General features: G+C 52.0%; 1 protein-coding gene across 1 annotated transcript in view; it reads left to right on the top strand.

Annotated features, from left to right (window-relative positions):
* The window catches only part of MOV10L1 (Mov10 like RISC complex RNA helicase 1), a 71,051-nt gene extending 59,855 nt beyond the window's left edge, over positions 1 to 11,196 (top strand). Inside the window, 5 exon segments of the mRNA XM_033233513.1 lie at positions 1,279 to 1,452; positions 6,636 to 6,785; positions 9,118 to 9,225; positions 10,384 to 10,475; positions 10,868 to 11,196. Of these exon segments, the coding sequence (XP_033089404.1) occupies positions 1,279 to 1,452; positions 6,636 to 6,785; positions 9,118 to 9,225; positions 10,384 to 10,475; positions 10,868 to 10,949 (606 nt within the window). The 3' untranslated portion in view covers positions 10,950 to 11,196.
* The last annotated feature ends 3,932 nt before the right edge of the window (positions 11,197 to 15,128 follow it).

The raw sequence follows: 15,128 nt of genomic DNA, 5'->3' as shown, positions 1-15,128 counted from the left end.
GCTGCAGGTGACGTGGCTGCAGCAGGGGAGACCAGCATGCTGCTGTCCCCACCGTCCCCACCACACAGCCTTCAGGGCAGGTGCGTGTGGCACACAGCCACAGGTACAGACAGACCCTGCCACACAGGAGGTGAAGGCCTTGTCCTGTGCGGGGCCTGGGCAGTGTCCTGCACCCTCCAACCAGAGCAGCTGCCACAGTGACCCCAGGGGGCCACATGCTTCCTTTCTTTTCCCCAGCAGCTGCCCAGGTCCAGCTAAGGCAGAAGTGCCATGACTGTAGATCACATTTGGAGTTTGGAGTAGCACGTTGGAGGGTGGACACATTCTAATTAGGCTTGACAGACTTGGGAGGAGTCACGGGGCCAATAATGGTGCTCTCATGCCGGTATCACCTGGCGAGTAACTGACAGCACCACAGGAAATCAGGTTTTCACCAACAGGGGCTTTGTTACTTCATCCCAAGGAGGGAGAGCCCTGGGCGTGTTCTCCCCAGCAGTGTCTTCCCGAGGGACAATCAGTGACAGGAGGGCAGAGGGTGCAGCATTGCATGCAGAGGGCGGCTCCCCATGGCACAGACGCAGCGAGTCCTCATGCCAACACGTGGGTCACGTGTGATGAGCAGTGTCAAGACTGAGCATTGCTCTGACTGGTTGAACTCCTGTAGTCCCTGGAGACCCTCCCTGGCTGCTTACACCAGCACCAGGGGAAGAGTGCCTGCCCTGAGCGAGCTTCCCGGGCAAGTTGGAGGCAGACAATAAAGGTGTCCCATGTACTGGTGACATCACAGTCACCCTCGGCCGCATCGGTGAAGTCACAGCCAGGCCTGCCCAGGGCTGGCCATGCCCCCAGAGTCACAGTGTCTATACTCTCCTGGCCCAGGGGCCCAGGAGCTCTTCCTTCCCTGTGGCCAAGTGGAGGCAGGGCTGCGTGGGCCAGTAAGACACTGTTTCCACCTGCCCTCCTCCCGGCTGCCGGGTTCCAGGTGGCAGGAGCCTTTTAAGAGGCCCCTCAGCCCCACCCAGACCCAGGACAGGAAAAGAGGGTGGCCGTCACACCCTTTTCTTCCTGATGTTCCCATTTTTTTATTCAGATGGACCTTTGGCTTCACCATCATCCAAGGGCTTGGTCTGGGGGCAGGCGACACACAGGGGCACAGGGGCAGCGTCGGGCTTGGAAGTCAGGCAGGCCTCACGTTTGCCGTGTAGAGCCGCTTTTCCTTTGACAGAAACTGTGCCAGGTGCCACATTCCCCTTGTGAGCCATCACCCTCTCCTTGTAGGTCACAAAGCTGGTGAAGAACTACCGGTCCCACGAGGCCCTGCTGGCCCTGCCCTCACGGCTCTTCTACCACAGGGAGCTCGAGGTCTGTGCGGACCCTACAGTGGTGACCTCTTTGCTGGGCTGGGAGAAGTTGCCTAAGAAAGGCTTCCCTCTCATCTTCCATGGTGTGCGGGTGAGTTGTGTCTTGAACCCGTAGGTGACCATGTCGGGTAAAGACAGTGTGGCCGGAGGTCCTTCCTCCCAGGTGAGGCTCTTGCCGCCTGCTTGTGGCGGGAAAGCCATCAGGGTCTTGTGTCCCCAAGACGGATGCTGACTTCTCCTGCCAGGTGAGTTGTGCCTGGTACCAAGGGGACATCATGGGCACCACTCTCAGGTGGTCACAGCAGACAAGCACTGGGCTCCAAGAGGAGCAGAGCTGCCCGGTGAGCTCTGGGGGGCCTGGGGAAGCTCGCAGGGCTGTGTAACAGGATACCCCGGGGCCGCAGGAAGCTCCCGGAGGCCGCCGCCGCCTCCCTCCTGGTGCTTCCCTCGAGGGTTGGAGCTGCCAGGAGAGAGCCGGGCAGGGAAGGCAGCAGCCACAAGCCGAGCCCTGTGCCTGGGGCCTGAGGAGTGACGGGCCACCACCCCCTCTCTGAGGCCTAACGGAGGGACAGAGTTAGATGCTGAGTGGCCAAGCAAAATTACAAGCATTCACTAAAATGAGATAGTTTGTATTAGGAATTTAGTTAGAAGCAGAAATCAAGCTTTGCATTCACCCCTGCCCCAGAGGAAGGGGCATTCACGGGATCTGCAGTGAGGGCTGCACCTGCGCCACGGGAAACTCTGCTGCCGGTGCCCCTTCCATGCCACAGGCCCCGGAGGACAGGGGTCCAGGCTACACCACTCGGCTGCCTCGGGGCCTCTGCATTCCATGCCCCACCCAGCAATGGCCCCCAGTTGCTCTTCGTAAGTTCCCGAGGGAGAAAATCTGTCTGTGATCTGTCCAAAGCAGTGGGGTGGGACGTGTATGGTGGCTGCGGGGTGCGCACATTTGGAAGGGAAGGAGTCCTGAGGGGGCTCTGCAGTGAGCCGGACACCTCAAGACGTGGTGCTCTCTGAGGCAGGTCCCTCCGCAGCGGTGGTCTCCCGCCGTCTGTCCTCCTAGCTCTGCCCATCCTCAGAAGCTTTCCTGGGTATCAGGAAAACACACTAGTGGCCAGGCACAGGGGCTCACCTGTAACCCCGCACTTCGGGAGGCCGAGCCGGGAGAATTGCTTGAGCCTAGGAGTTGAAGATTAGCCTGGGCAACATAGTGAAACTGCCATCTCTTTAAAAAAAAAAAAAATTTTTTTTTAATTAGCTGCGCATGGTGGCATGTGCCTTTGGTCTCAGCTACTTGGGAGGCTGAGGCAGAAGGATCAATTGAGCCCAGGAGATTGAGGCTGCAGTGAGCTATGATTGCACCACAATACCCCAGCCCAGGGGACAGAGTGAGACCCTGACTCTTAAAAACTATATAACTAAATAAAAATAAATGCATGGAGGCTGTGACTCAGCAGCTCTGTGTCCTGACCTAGGATCTGTCACCGGGTGGGCCGTGGTGGAGAAGAGGAGTGTAGGCTGTGGTGGAGAAGAGGAGTGTAGGCCATGGTGGAGAAGAGGAGTGTAGGCCGTGGTGGAGAAGAGGAGTGAAGCCTCTCGCTCTCATTGTGCTTCTCATCAAATTGTCCTTGGGTTTCTAATCGTTCTTGTCTTACGAATTTTAACTGCTATGTTTCATGCATACAATTTATCATTGCTTTATCTTCCTCCTTATGTAATACCCTTCCATACTGTCGTGTGTGTTAGTGTTAAATTTCACCTCGTAATATTAACATTGCCATTTTTTTCTTTTTACGTGGTATGTCGTTGCCCTCTGTTTTCATTTCTTATTGTATTTCTTAGGAGTGGCTAGGTTTTTATATTTAATCCATTTTGGGAGTCAGTTTGCTTTTAGAGACATAAATCAGTCCAGTCTATAGTGATTTCACATTATTTCTTCTTTACCTTTCTTAGTTATTTTATTTCCGGATTTTTTCTAGTTGATTGGTTGCTATTCATTGAATTGTTTCTCAGTTTAGAAGTTTCTGCTGTAAGTTTCCATCCCATTAATCTTTTAAGTTTCTTCAGTCATTTATTATTTACAATAAATGAATAAGTTACATGGTTTAACAACAACAACAAAATTAATTCTTACTGCTTTATCTAGTGGTCACTTTTTTGGGTTTTGTTTTGTGGGGGTTTTTTTGGTTTTGTTTTTTTTTTTTTTTTGAGACAGAGTTTTGCTCTTTCGTCCCAGCTGGAGTGCGGTGGCACAATCTCGGTTCACTGCAGCCTCCAGGTTCAAGCAATTCTCGTGCCTCAGCCTCCCAAGTAACTGGGACTACAGGTGCCTGCCACCACATCCAGCTAATTTTTGTATTTTTACTGCTTTATCTGGCAGTCACTTTTTGGGTTTTTTGTTTGTTCGTTTGGTTTTGTTTTGAGACAGGGTTTCATTCTGTCGCCCTGGCTGGAGTGCAGTGGCTCAATCTTGGCTCACTGCAACCTCTGCCTCCCAGGTTCAACCAATTCTCATGCCTTAGACTCCCAAGGATCTGGGACTACAGGTGCCGGCCACCACATCCAGCTAATTTTTGTAATTTTAGTAGAGACGGGGTTTCAGCATGTTGGCCCGGCTGGTCTCAAACTCCTGACCTCAAGTGATCTGCCCACCTTGGCCTCCCAAAGTGCTGGGATTACAGGTGTGAGCCACCGCACCCGGCCTGGTGGTCACTTTTTTAAATTGTAGGGTTGGACATGGCTCACATCTTTAACCTCTGCACTTTGGGAGGCCAAGGCAGGCAGATTGCTTGAGCCCAGGAGTTCAAGAACAGCCTGGACAACATAGCAAGACCCTATCTCTACAAAAGATGCAAAAACTATCCGGGCATGGTGGTGCACACTTGTAGTCCCAGCTACTCCGGAGGCTGAGGTTTCAGTGAACTGTGATCATGCCCTGGCACTTTAGTCTGAGCAACAGAGTGAAACCCTGTCTCATTCATTCATTCATAAATAAATTTACACATAATATAAAATTTGTCATGTTAAAAACTTTTTTTTTTTTCTTTTTTTGAGACAGTCGTCGCACTCTTGTCACCCAGGCTGGAGTATAGTGGCGTGATCTCGGCTGACTGCAACCTCTGCATCCCAGGTTCAAGCAATTCTCATGCCTCAGCCTCCTGAGCAGCTGGGACTACAGGCGTGCCCCACCACGCCCAGCTAATTTTTGTGTTTTTAGTAGAGACGGGGTTTCACCATATTAGCCAGGCTGGTCTCGAACTCTTGACCTCAAATGATCTGTCCACCTCGGCTTCCCAAAGTGCTGGGATTATAGGCGTGAGCCACCACCCCCAGCCTCCATTTTTAAGTGTAAAGTTTAATAGTGTTAAGTATATTCACATTGTTTTGCAGTCTGCAGAACTTTTATCTTGCAGTATTAAAATTCTGTACTCGGCTGGGTGTGGTGGCTCACGCCTGTAATCCCAGCACTTTGGGAGGCCGAGGTGGGCGGATCATGAGGTCAGGAGATCGAGACCATCCTGGCTAACATGGTGAACCCCATCTCTATTAAAAATACAAAAAAATTAGCCGGGCGTGGTGGCGGTTCCTGTAGTCCCAGCTACTCGGGAGGCTGATGCAGGAGAATGGCGTGAACCCGGGAGGCGGAGCTTGCAGTGAGCCAAGACAGCACTACTGCATTCCAGCCTGGGCGACAGACCGAGACTCCGTCTAAAAAAAAAAAAAAAAAAAAAAAATTCTGTACCCATGAAGCAGTAACTTTCTTCCCTGCAGCCCCTAGCAGCCACCATTCTACTTTCTGACTGTATGAATTCAGCTGTTCTAGGTACTTCATATAAGTGGAATTAATCATGGAGTGTTTGTCCTGTGACTGGCTTATTGCAGTGTGCATCCTGTCCTCGAAGTTCATCCATGTTGTAGTGTGTTAGAATTTCCTCCCTTTTGGGGGCTGAGTAACATTGTATTATGTGTATACACCACACTTGGCTTATCAGTTCATCTATCAGTGGACACTTGGGCTGCAGATATTTGACTGTTGTGAGTAGTGCTGCTATAACGGGTGTACAGATAGCTATCTGAGACCCTGCTTTCAGTCCTCATGGGTATATACCCAGAAGTGGAATTGTTGGTAATTCTAGTCTTAATTTTTTGAGAAACCATCACCTTGCTTTCCACAGTAGCTGCAGCATTCCACACCCCACCAACAGTGCCACAGGGTTCATTTCCCCACCTCCTCACCACCACTTATTTTCCAGGGTGTTTTATAGTAGCCATCTTAGTGGGAGTGAGGTGTAGCTCACTGTAGTTTTGATTTGCATTTCCTCAATGATTTGTGGCCTTGAGCAGCTTTTCATGCACCTGTTGGCCATTTGTATGTCTCCTTTGGAGAATTCAGGTCCTTTGCCCATATTTAATTGGGTCGCCTTTTGTCAGTGAGTTTAAGACTTCCTTATAGCTTTGGATATTAACTTCTTCTATACTATTTGCAAAGGTTTTCTCCCCCTCTGCAGATGATCCTTCCATGTTGTTGATTGCATCCTTTGATACCCAGACATTGTCCATTTGGATGGAGTCCAGTGTGTCCCTTTAGTTATTGCCAGTGGCTTTGGTGTCGTATCCAAGAAATCACTGCCAAACTCAGTGTTGTGGGGCTTTTTCCCTGTTCTCCTCCAAGAATTCTATGGATTTAGGTCTTAGGTTTAGATCTTCCATCTACTTTTGAGTTTACATCCCCAGGTGGTGTCAGGTAAGGGTCCATCTTCATCCTTCTCATGTGGCTCGCGAGTGTTTCCAGCAGCATTGGCTGAAAAACTGTCCTGGCACCGTTTTCAAAAGTCATCTGGCCACATACGCAAGGGTTTATTTCTAGGTTCTCCATTCTACCCTGTTGATCTATATGTCTGTCTTTTATGTCAGTATATCTCATTAATGTTTTCTAAGGAAGAGTATTTTCAAGATGAACAGTAGCTAGGTCAAAGGTCTAATACCAAAAAAAAGAAGAAGAAGATGAGCCAGCCAGCCCTCCACTCTGGGGCTCAGACCCGAGAGGTGGACTTGTGTGCCCATCCTCCTCTGCAGCGCTTAGCGTGGCTGTGAGCCATGTCATCATTATTTAACATCTGCCATCTGCCCTGCTCCCATGTAAGTTCTGTGTGAGAGCAGGGGTTCGTTCTGTCATATTCAGTGTGTATTCCCAGCACCAACTTCAGCTCCTGGATTGCAGCCTTCTGGTGAATATTCATGGAGTAAAGGAGGTTTCCCTCTTCTTCCACCCAGGGCAGCGAGGCACGGGAGGGAAAAAGCCCGTCGTGGTTCAACCCGGCCGAGGCCGTCCAGGTCCTGCGCTACTGCTGCCTCCTGGCCCAGAGTATCTCCAGTCAGGTGTCTGCCAGCGACATTGGCGTCATCACGCCCTACCGGAAGCAGGTACGCCCTGCCCAGGCACGCCTGGCTCTGTGAGGTCCCTGCAGCTCCACAGAGGCAGAAACAAGCTCCTTGTGAGCAGCAGCAGGTTTTTAAAGGAGCAGGACCGCACTTGAATGTCATTCAGCACGAGAGGCCAGCCGGCTGCCATCCACACGCCAGTTCCAGGCTTTTCTATGGCCGAAGCCTAGAACAGTTTTTACATTTCTAAATGGTTACGTATATATGTCCCTTGATATTTGGCCCTGTGGGAAAACATTTGCCAACCCCTAGCTCTAACCCAGTATTTCTCAAAGGGGGCGACGTTGGTTATGTTTGAATGGGACACTTCTCATTTCCTGTGACTGCGGTGTGATTATAGGGCAGTGAGTGGCCCCGGAGGCCCAGGGACTGGTCCCAGGAAGCATCTCCACAGGTTCACAGGGGTCCTGGAGCTCTGGTGGGGACGCAGGTGGCTCCCATGCCAAACACTTTCATGAAGTATGTGTCCCTGTGGCGTTCACACCACCAAGCAGAGCTTGGAAAGAACCCCCAAAATGCAGAAGAAAAGGTGGGTCCCCTAGGCCGTCACAGTAACAGATCACCTGTACCATGGGCGTGCCGACTGCAGAGCCCTTCACAGGTGTTATGTGTCCTTTTTTCTTTTTTTTTTTTGGGGGGGACGCAGTCTTGCTCTGTCCCCCAGGCTGGAGTGCAGTGGCGCAATCTCGGCTCACTGCAAGCTCCACCTCCCGGGTTCATGCTATTCTCCTGCCTCAGCCTCCTGAGTAGCTGGGACTACAGGCGCCCGCCACTGCGTCTGGCTAATTTTTTTTTTTTTTTTTTTTTTTTGTATTTTTAGTAGAGACGGGGTTTCACTGTGGTCTCAATCTCCTGACCTTGTGATCCACCCGCCTCGGCCTCCCAAAGTGCTGGGATTACAGGCGTGAGCCACCGCGCCCAGCCATGTTTCCTTTTTTCTGACCTCCCGGCCTCAAGAGGTGAGTGCTTAGCTCTCCCAGAGGTACAGAGATTACGAAGGCTTGTGGAGACAAGTAAGTTGCCAAACATCACACAGCCAGTGTCCCGGTGTCTTAACCTCAGCGTGTAGGTGCCATCCTGCTGAGACACACACCTCGGCTCTAAGCAGCAGACACCCATCTCACTTCTCCTGAAGGACTTCCTCCATCCTTGATGTGTGCTTGTGGGGAGGGAGGATTTTCCACATGAAACTTGGCTTTCCTAATAAGCATTGTCCCCCGTCCCCAGTTTAACTAAAACTGGAATTTGTCTTCTAATCAATTCAGATTGGAAGAAAACAATAAAGAATTAAAAAACAGTCCGGGCGCGGTGGCTCAAGCCTGTAATCCCAGCACTTTGGGAGGCCGAGACGGGCAGATCACGAGGTCAGGAGATCGAGACCATCCTGGCTAACACGGTGAAACCCCGTCTCTACTAAAAAATACAAAAAACTAGCCGGCCGAGGTGGCGGGCGCCTGTAGTATCAGCTACTTGGGAGGCTGAGGCAGGAGAATGGCGTAAACCCGGGAGACGGAGCTTGCAGTGAGCTGAGATCCGGCCACTGCACTCCAGCCTGGGTGACAGAGCCAGACTGTGTCTCAAAAAAAAAAAAATATTGCACATTGGCCAATATTTGGTTCACGCTGTGATGTGTAAAGAAATGGATATGGGCCGGGCGCAGTGGCTCAAGCCTGTAATCCCAGCACTTTGGGAGGCCGAGACGGGCGGATCACGAGGTCAGGAGATCGAGACCATCCTGGCTAATACGGTGAAACCCTCTCTCTACTTAAAAATACAAAAAACTAGCCAGGCGACGAGGCGGGCGCCTGTAGTCCCAGCTACTCGGGAGGCTGAGGCAGGAGAATGGCGTAAACCCGGGAAGTGGAGCTTGCAGTGAGCTGAGATCCGGCCACTGCACTCCAGCCTGGGTGGCAGAGCAAGACTCCGTCTCAAAAAAAAAAAAAAAAAAAAAAGAAATGGATATGTACAGGCCTGGGGCGGTGGCTCACGCCTGTAATCCCAACACTTAGGGAGGCTGAGGTAGGTGGATCACAAGGTCAGGAGTTCAAGACCAGCCAGGCCAACATGGTGAAACCCTGTCTCTACTAAAAAATACAAAAAATTAGCCGGGTGTGGTGGCGGGCACCCGTAATCCCAGCTACTCAGGAGGCTGAGGCAGTAGAATTGCTTGAACCAAGGAGGTGGAGGTTGCAGTGAACCGAGATCACGCCACTGCACTCCAGCCTGGGTGACAATAAGACTCCGTCTCAAAAAAAAAAGAAAAAATGGATTCGTACAGTGTTATCTTTAGTGTTTCTTTTAATCTGTTCTTAAGGTGGAGAAAATCAGAATTCTTTTGCGTAATGTTGATCTGATGGATATAAAGGTTGGATCAGTAGAGGAGTTTCAAGGACAAGAGTATCTGGTCATCATCATTTCGACCGTAGGTATCCCTGTTCTCCGTGGGCTTGGCCAGTCAGGCGCTTGCTGCCTTGGGGGTTTTGGGGGCTTCAGATCTAAAGGGGCAGAGGCCGATTCCCAGCACAGAGAAGCAGCTGCAGGCGGAGACTCCCTAGGCCCAGGAGCCATCGTAAGCAGTGGCTGTGGGAAGGTCTTTGAAAACAATACTCAAAAGACTAAGACACAGGGAAGTAAAGAGAAGGGACCCAGGAAGACATGGTGAATGCCTTAGAGGAGGGACACGAAGTTAGAAGAACAGGCAGATGAGGAGCAGAGAGTGGGAGGGCAGGTACCAACAGGAGAGCCCCTAAGACCCCGCCATCCAGACAGCCACAAGCGTGAGGGCTCCCTGTCTGCAGACAGAGTGCTGATGAGTCCCACCCCTTTCTGCTGCCCTTCCTCCTCCCCCTCCTCCTCCTGTTTCCTTTTGAACCAAAAAGGAGGTCATTCTGCTATTTAACATTCTAAATGTTTTCGTATGTCAAGAGTTTCTTTTCATGCCCCCCAAAAATTTAAAACGCCATTTTTATTCATCTCTGTGTGCTTTTAGGTACGGTCAAATGAAGATAGATTTGAAGATGATCGATATTTTTTGGGTTTCTTGTCCAACTCAAAAAGATTTAATGTTGCAATCACCAGACCCAAAGCTTTGCTGATAGTGCTGGGAAACCCCCATGTTCTCGTTCGAGTGAGTTTTCAGGCACTGGGTGGGCTGTGATCACTTAAGGAGGGAGGGTCCAGGCCAGGCGCGGTGGCTCACACCTGTAATCCCAGCACTTTGGGAGCCCGAGACAGGTGGATCACGAGGTCAGGAGATCGAGACCATCCTGGCTAACACGGTGAAACCCCATCTCTACTAAAAAATAGAAAAAAACTAGCCAGGCGAGGTGGCGGGCGCCTGTAGTCCCAGCTACTCAGGAGGCTGAGGCAGGAGAATGGCGTGAACCCAGGAGGCGGAGCTTGCAGTGAGCCGAGATCGCGCCACTGCACTCCAACTTTGGCGACAGAGCAAGACTCCGTCCCAAAAAAAAAAAAAGAAAAGAAGGGAGGGTCCAGGTCACTGGGGATGAGACGCACGCGGCACCAGGAGGCACGGGGCCTTCACTTGCTCTCATGCCAGGCTAATTGTTATTGCCCGCAGGACCCCTGTTTTGGTGCTTTGCTGGAATACAGTATTACAAATGGTGTTTACATGGGATGCGATTTACCTCCTGAACTGCAGTCTCTGCAAAAGTGAGCACTTCTGCTGTCTTCCTCAAGGACAGGCTGGCTCTAGAACATGCTCTAGCCTGCTCTCCCCTGCTCCCCTCACCCCCACCCACATGCCTACCCACCCACTGCAGCCTTAGTCCTCTGCCAGCCACCTTCCTCAGCTTGTCCCCTCACCCTCACCCACATGCCCCCCCCCCGCTGCAGCCTTAGTCCTCCGTCGGCCTCTTTCCTCAGCTCATCCTAGGCTTCAGCAGTCACTGTTTCCTGGACATTCGGGGTCATGTCACCTGTCTTGCATAGGCTAACAGGGTAAACTAAGTCCCCTTGTAAAACCCACATTGGGAAAAGAATGCAGCTCCCAGCCTGCTGTGGGAGCCTGACTCACTGACCATCTGCTTCTCCTCTGTCTGCAGCTGTGGCGAGGGGGTGGCAGACCCCTCCTACCCAGTGGTGCCAGAATCCACAGAACCAGAGAAGCATCAGGAGCCCAACTGATCTGCACTGGCTGACAGCAGGGAAACCATGTGTTCGGCCTGGCCACGTTGCCGTTTCCATCTGCTCCGTGGCTCCTGTGGCTCCTGTGGCCTGCCCTTGTCTCACAGCCAGGCAGGGCCATGTGTGGGTGTGGGGCTGCCAGGTTGAACCCAGCTACTGCTGCCCTGACTTTGGCATATGCCAGCCTGTTCCTGCCATGGGGCAGTCACTGCCGCCCACCCTGAAATAAACCCTCGAGTGACCCCCAGCAGCCTTTTCACCTCGAGCTGTTGCCCATGTCAGTGATGACCAGGGTTTCATGTGGCCTCTCACCTCTGCTAGCGCAGTTTTTGGAGATGGCTTGCTGTCCATTTCACCTAAACTAGCCGTGTGCCAGGCTCCAGGCAAGGCTGCCAGCTCCACTCAGCAGAGCGCCAGGGCCATGGACCAGGCATATAGAGCCCACAGGGCCTGAGGCTTTACATGGGGCCAGGGTTGTGGGCCCAGTGCTTCTGGGAGTTTGCAGCTGGGTGGGTTCCTGGGTGCAGGCCTGCACCCTAGGGGTACTGAGTTTAGGGGTCCTTAGAACACATTTCTGGGCCAGAAGTAAAACACGTGGAGACGGGCGATGCATCTCGGGCCAGGAGGAGCAGAGAAGTGGCAGGAAGAATGCTTGGGGTGAGCCCCGCACTGTCCTCAGCCTGGTAGGCTGAGGACAACCTCCCAGGTAGGCCCAGGCAGAGCCCCCATGCGCGGAGGCTGCTGTGCCCAGCGCTCCTGCAGCCAGCATTTGCTGGACTCCCTCTGCAGAGCAGAAGTCCTGGGGCAAGGACCTCTCCATCCTGTCAACCCCAAATCGAAGGGATGCCCCCCAGGGAGGCTGGGGACTTTTCTGACCCAGGTGAGGGGAGCAGTGGGGTCAGCCCTGACACTGAGAGGCCGCCTCTCTGGACTCAGTGGCCTGGATGTCCTGACAGGTGGGAGAGAGGCAAGAAGCAGGCGTGGGGTCCACACCTGAGGGAGTGCTCTTGGGCAGAGACGTGGGGAGCCACTCGAGGCTGGGCAGGTGTCCTCAGCTGGGGGACACCTCAGCAATGATCTGGCGTGTGTCCGGCGTGGCAGGAGACCAGGCGGGGTCATTCTATAAAAGACTCGGGGCACCTATTCGCTGGTGCAAGTGTGGCAGGAAAGCTGTCAGGTGACAGGGAGGGAGGGGAAGAGAAGGAGGTCAGTGAGGAGGCTGCCCTGGAGGGGCCCAGGCTACGGGGAAGGCAGCACTGCTCAGCCACCCACACATCCCTGCAAAGCAAGGCAAGGGAAGCAGAGGCAAGTGGGGCCTGTAGACAGGTGTCGTCTGCACAGGATTTTGGACTTTTTTTGAGACAGGGTCTTGCTCTGTTGCCCAGGCTGGAGTGCAGTGGCACAGTCATGGCTCACTGCATCGTCAACCTCCCAGGCTCAGGTGATCCTCCCACCTCAGCCTCCCAAGTAGCTGTCACTACAGGTGTGCACCATCACACCTGGCTGATTTTCTGTAGAGACAGGATTTTGCCATGTTGCCCAGGTTGGTCTCAATCTCCTGGGCTCAAGTGTTCCGCCCACCTCAACCTCCCAGGTAGTTGAGATCACAGGCGTGTGCCATCACACCTGGCTAATTTGCTTATTATTATTTGTAGAGGTAGGCTCGCTATGTTGACCAGGCTGGTGCACAGAGGTTTTCACCTTTGGTGCTTGGAGTCCCCTAAATGAAACCTTAAGGGAGTGTATCTCTTCCCTCATTTTTTTAGTTATCTAAGATTTTTCTTCATCATGTTTTAAACGTGCTTATGATGTAAGTCACAGCATATTATAAATCTTGCCATTTTATTTTTACTTTTTATTATATTTATTTTATTTATTTATTTATTTATTTTGAGACAGAGTCTCACTCTGTCGCCCAGGCTGGAGTACAGTGGCGCGATCTCGCCTCACTGCAAGCTCTGCCTCCCAGGTTCACGCCATTCTCCTGCCTCAGCCTCCCGAGTAGCTGGGACTACAGGCGCCCGCCACCACACTCGGCTGATTTTTTGTATTTTTAGTAAAGACGAGGTTTCACCGTGTTAGCCAGGATGGTCTCCATCTCCTGACTTTGTGATCCGCCCGCCTCGGCCTCCCAAAGTGCTGGGATTACAGGCGTGAGCCACCGCGCCCGGCCAAATCTTGCCATTTTAAAGAAAAACAATTTAAACAGCCTTTTCAGTGTATCCAGTGGAACAAAAAATGCCATTACAATTTGATACCATCATCCACCTAGAGGACACCAGCAAGCTGTTCCTTCACAGCTAGAAAGTCTATTTCTTCTTTTCCTTGAACTCACATTTCTATTCCACTCCCCCACATATTTGTATCCCAATGCAAAATGTGTTATGTTTGAAAGGTGTGGGCATCTGGGCACAGAACAGGATTTCACCCCCACCTCCTTCACCACCACAGGTGGGTAAGGCCAGTGACGTCGCCGATGCGAAGGCCCTGAGGGCAGAGGGCAGCTCACCTCCACTCCCCACTGGACACCGGGGCGAGGGCTGCTGTGCCAGGCTGAGGACAGCAGGACAGCCCCCAGCCTCCCTGGGAGCAGCGTGTGGGGCAACAACTGGGGCTGCTGTCGGCGTCTGTTACTGTGGCCTGGCCTGGCCTGGCCCTACCAAACACATCTCAGCACACCCTGACCAAATACACGCACTGAGGCGTAACATGGGAACAATCTGGCCCATTGTTATTCTTATAATTATTATAAATACCCAATCAAAATGACATGCATACATTTCCAGTTTTAGTAATAAGCATAAAAATAAAATTGAACTGGAAATTTTTTTTCTTTTTTCTTTTCTTTTTTTTTTTTTTGAGATGGAGTTTCACTCTGTTGCCAAGGCTGGAGTGCAGTGGCACAATCTCAGCTCACTGCAACCTCCACCTCCTGGATTCAAGCGATTCCCCTGCCTTAGCCTCCTGAGTAGCTGGGATTACAGGCGTATGCCACCATGCCTGGCTAACTTTTTTTTTTTTTCTTTTTTCGAGATACAGTCTCACTCTGTCGCCCAGGCTGGAGTGCAGTGGCGCGATCTCGGCTCACTGCAACTTCCGCCTCCCAGGTTCAAGCGATTCTCCTGCCTCAGCCTCCCAAGTAGCTGGGACTACAGGCACCCGCCACTATGCCCGGCTAATTTTTTTATATTTTTAGCAGAGACGGGGTTTCACCGTGTTAGCCAGGATGGTCTCAATCTCCTGACCTCGTGATCTGCCCGCCTCGGCCTCCTAAAGTGCTGGGATTACAGGTGTGAGCCACCGCGCCTGGCCGCCTGGCTAATTTTTGTATTTTTAGTAGAGATGTCGTTTCACCATGTTGGCCAGGCTGGTCTTGAACTCCCGGCCTCAAGTGATCCGCCCACCTCAGCCTCCCAAAGTGCTGGGACTACAGGCGTGAGCCACTGCACCTGGCCAGAAATGCATTAATTATCTGTATGGGGCTTATTTGCAAATAATGTCTTCATGCGAAGATATTACTTAGGGCGGAAATGGAAGTTTGTCAGGTTTTTTTTCCTCTTTTTCATCTTCATGGATATGGAAGCTCAGAAAGCTTGTTCGCCTAAAGAAAGAGATGGGGCCGGGCGCGGTGGCTCAAGCCTGTAATCCCAGCACTTTGGGAGGCCGAGGCGGGCGGATCACGAGGTCAGGAGATGGAGACCATCCTGGCGAACACAGTGAAACCCCGTCTCTACTAAAAAATACAAAAAACTAGCCGGGCGAGGTGGCGGGCGCCTGTAGTCCCAGCTACTCGGGAGGCTGAGGCAGGAGAATGGCGTGAACACGGGAGGCGGAGCTTGCCGTGAGCTGAGATCCGGCCACTGCACTCCAGCCTGGGCAACAAAGCAAGACTCCGTCTCAAAAAAAACAAAGAACAAAACAAAAAAAAGATGGGAATACAAGCTTTGCACAGCGCTCACCATCTTCAAGATCATTCCATGTGTTGAAATCTCTTAATGTATCACCAAGAGAAAGAAGCAGCTGCTCCCACAATATGGGGATTTGGGAAGCCTCCTCCAGTCTGGGCCACTGGAGTGTGAAGACCGCAGGGGTGGACCCTTCACTCCCCCACACGTCCTCCTGAGGAGGGTAGCAGGCTAGGCGGCCAGGGTGTCATCACGGACCTTTGCTCATCGTTCC

The sequence above is a fragment of the Trachypithecus francoisi genome, unplaced genomic scaffold, assembly GCF_009764315.1.
Source record: "Trachypithecus francoisi isolate TF-2019V2 unplaced genomic scaffold, Tfra_2.0 Lachesis_group14, whole genome shotgun sequence".
NCBI classification, from domain to species: domain Eukaryota; kingdom Metazoa; phylum Chordata; class Mammalia; order Primates; family Cercopithecidae; genus Trachypithecus; species Trachypithecus francoisi.
Note: the sequence above shows the minus strand (reverse complement) of the source record. Positions and strands in the feature narration are given on the sequence as shown.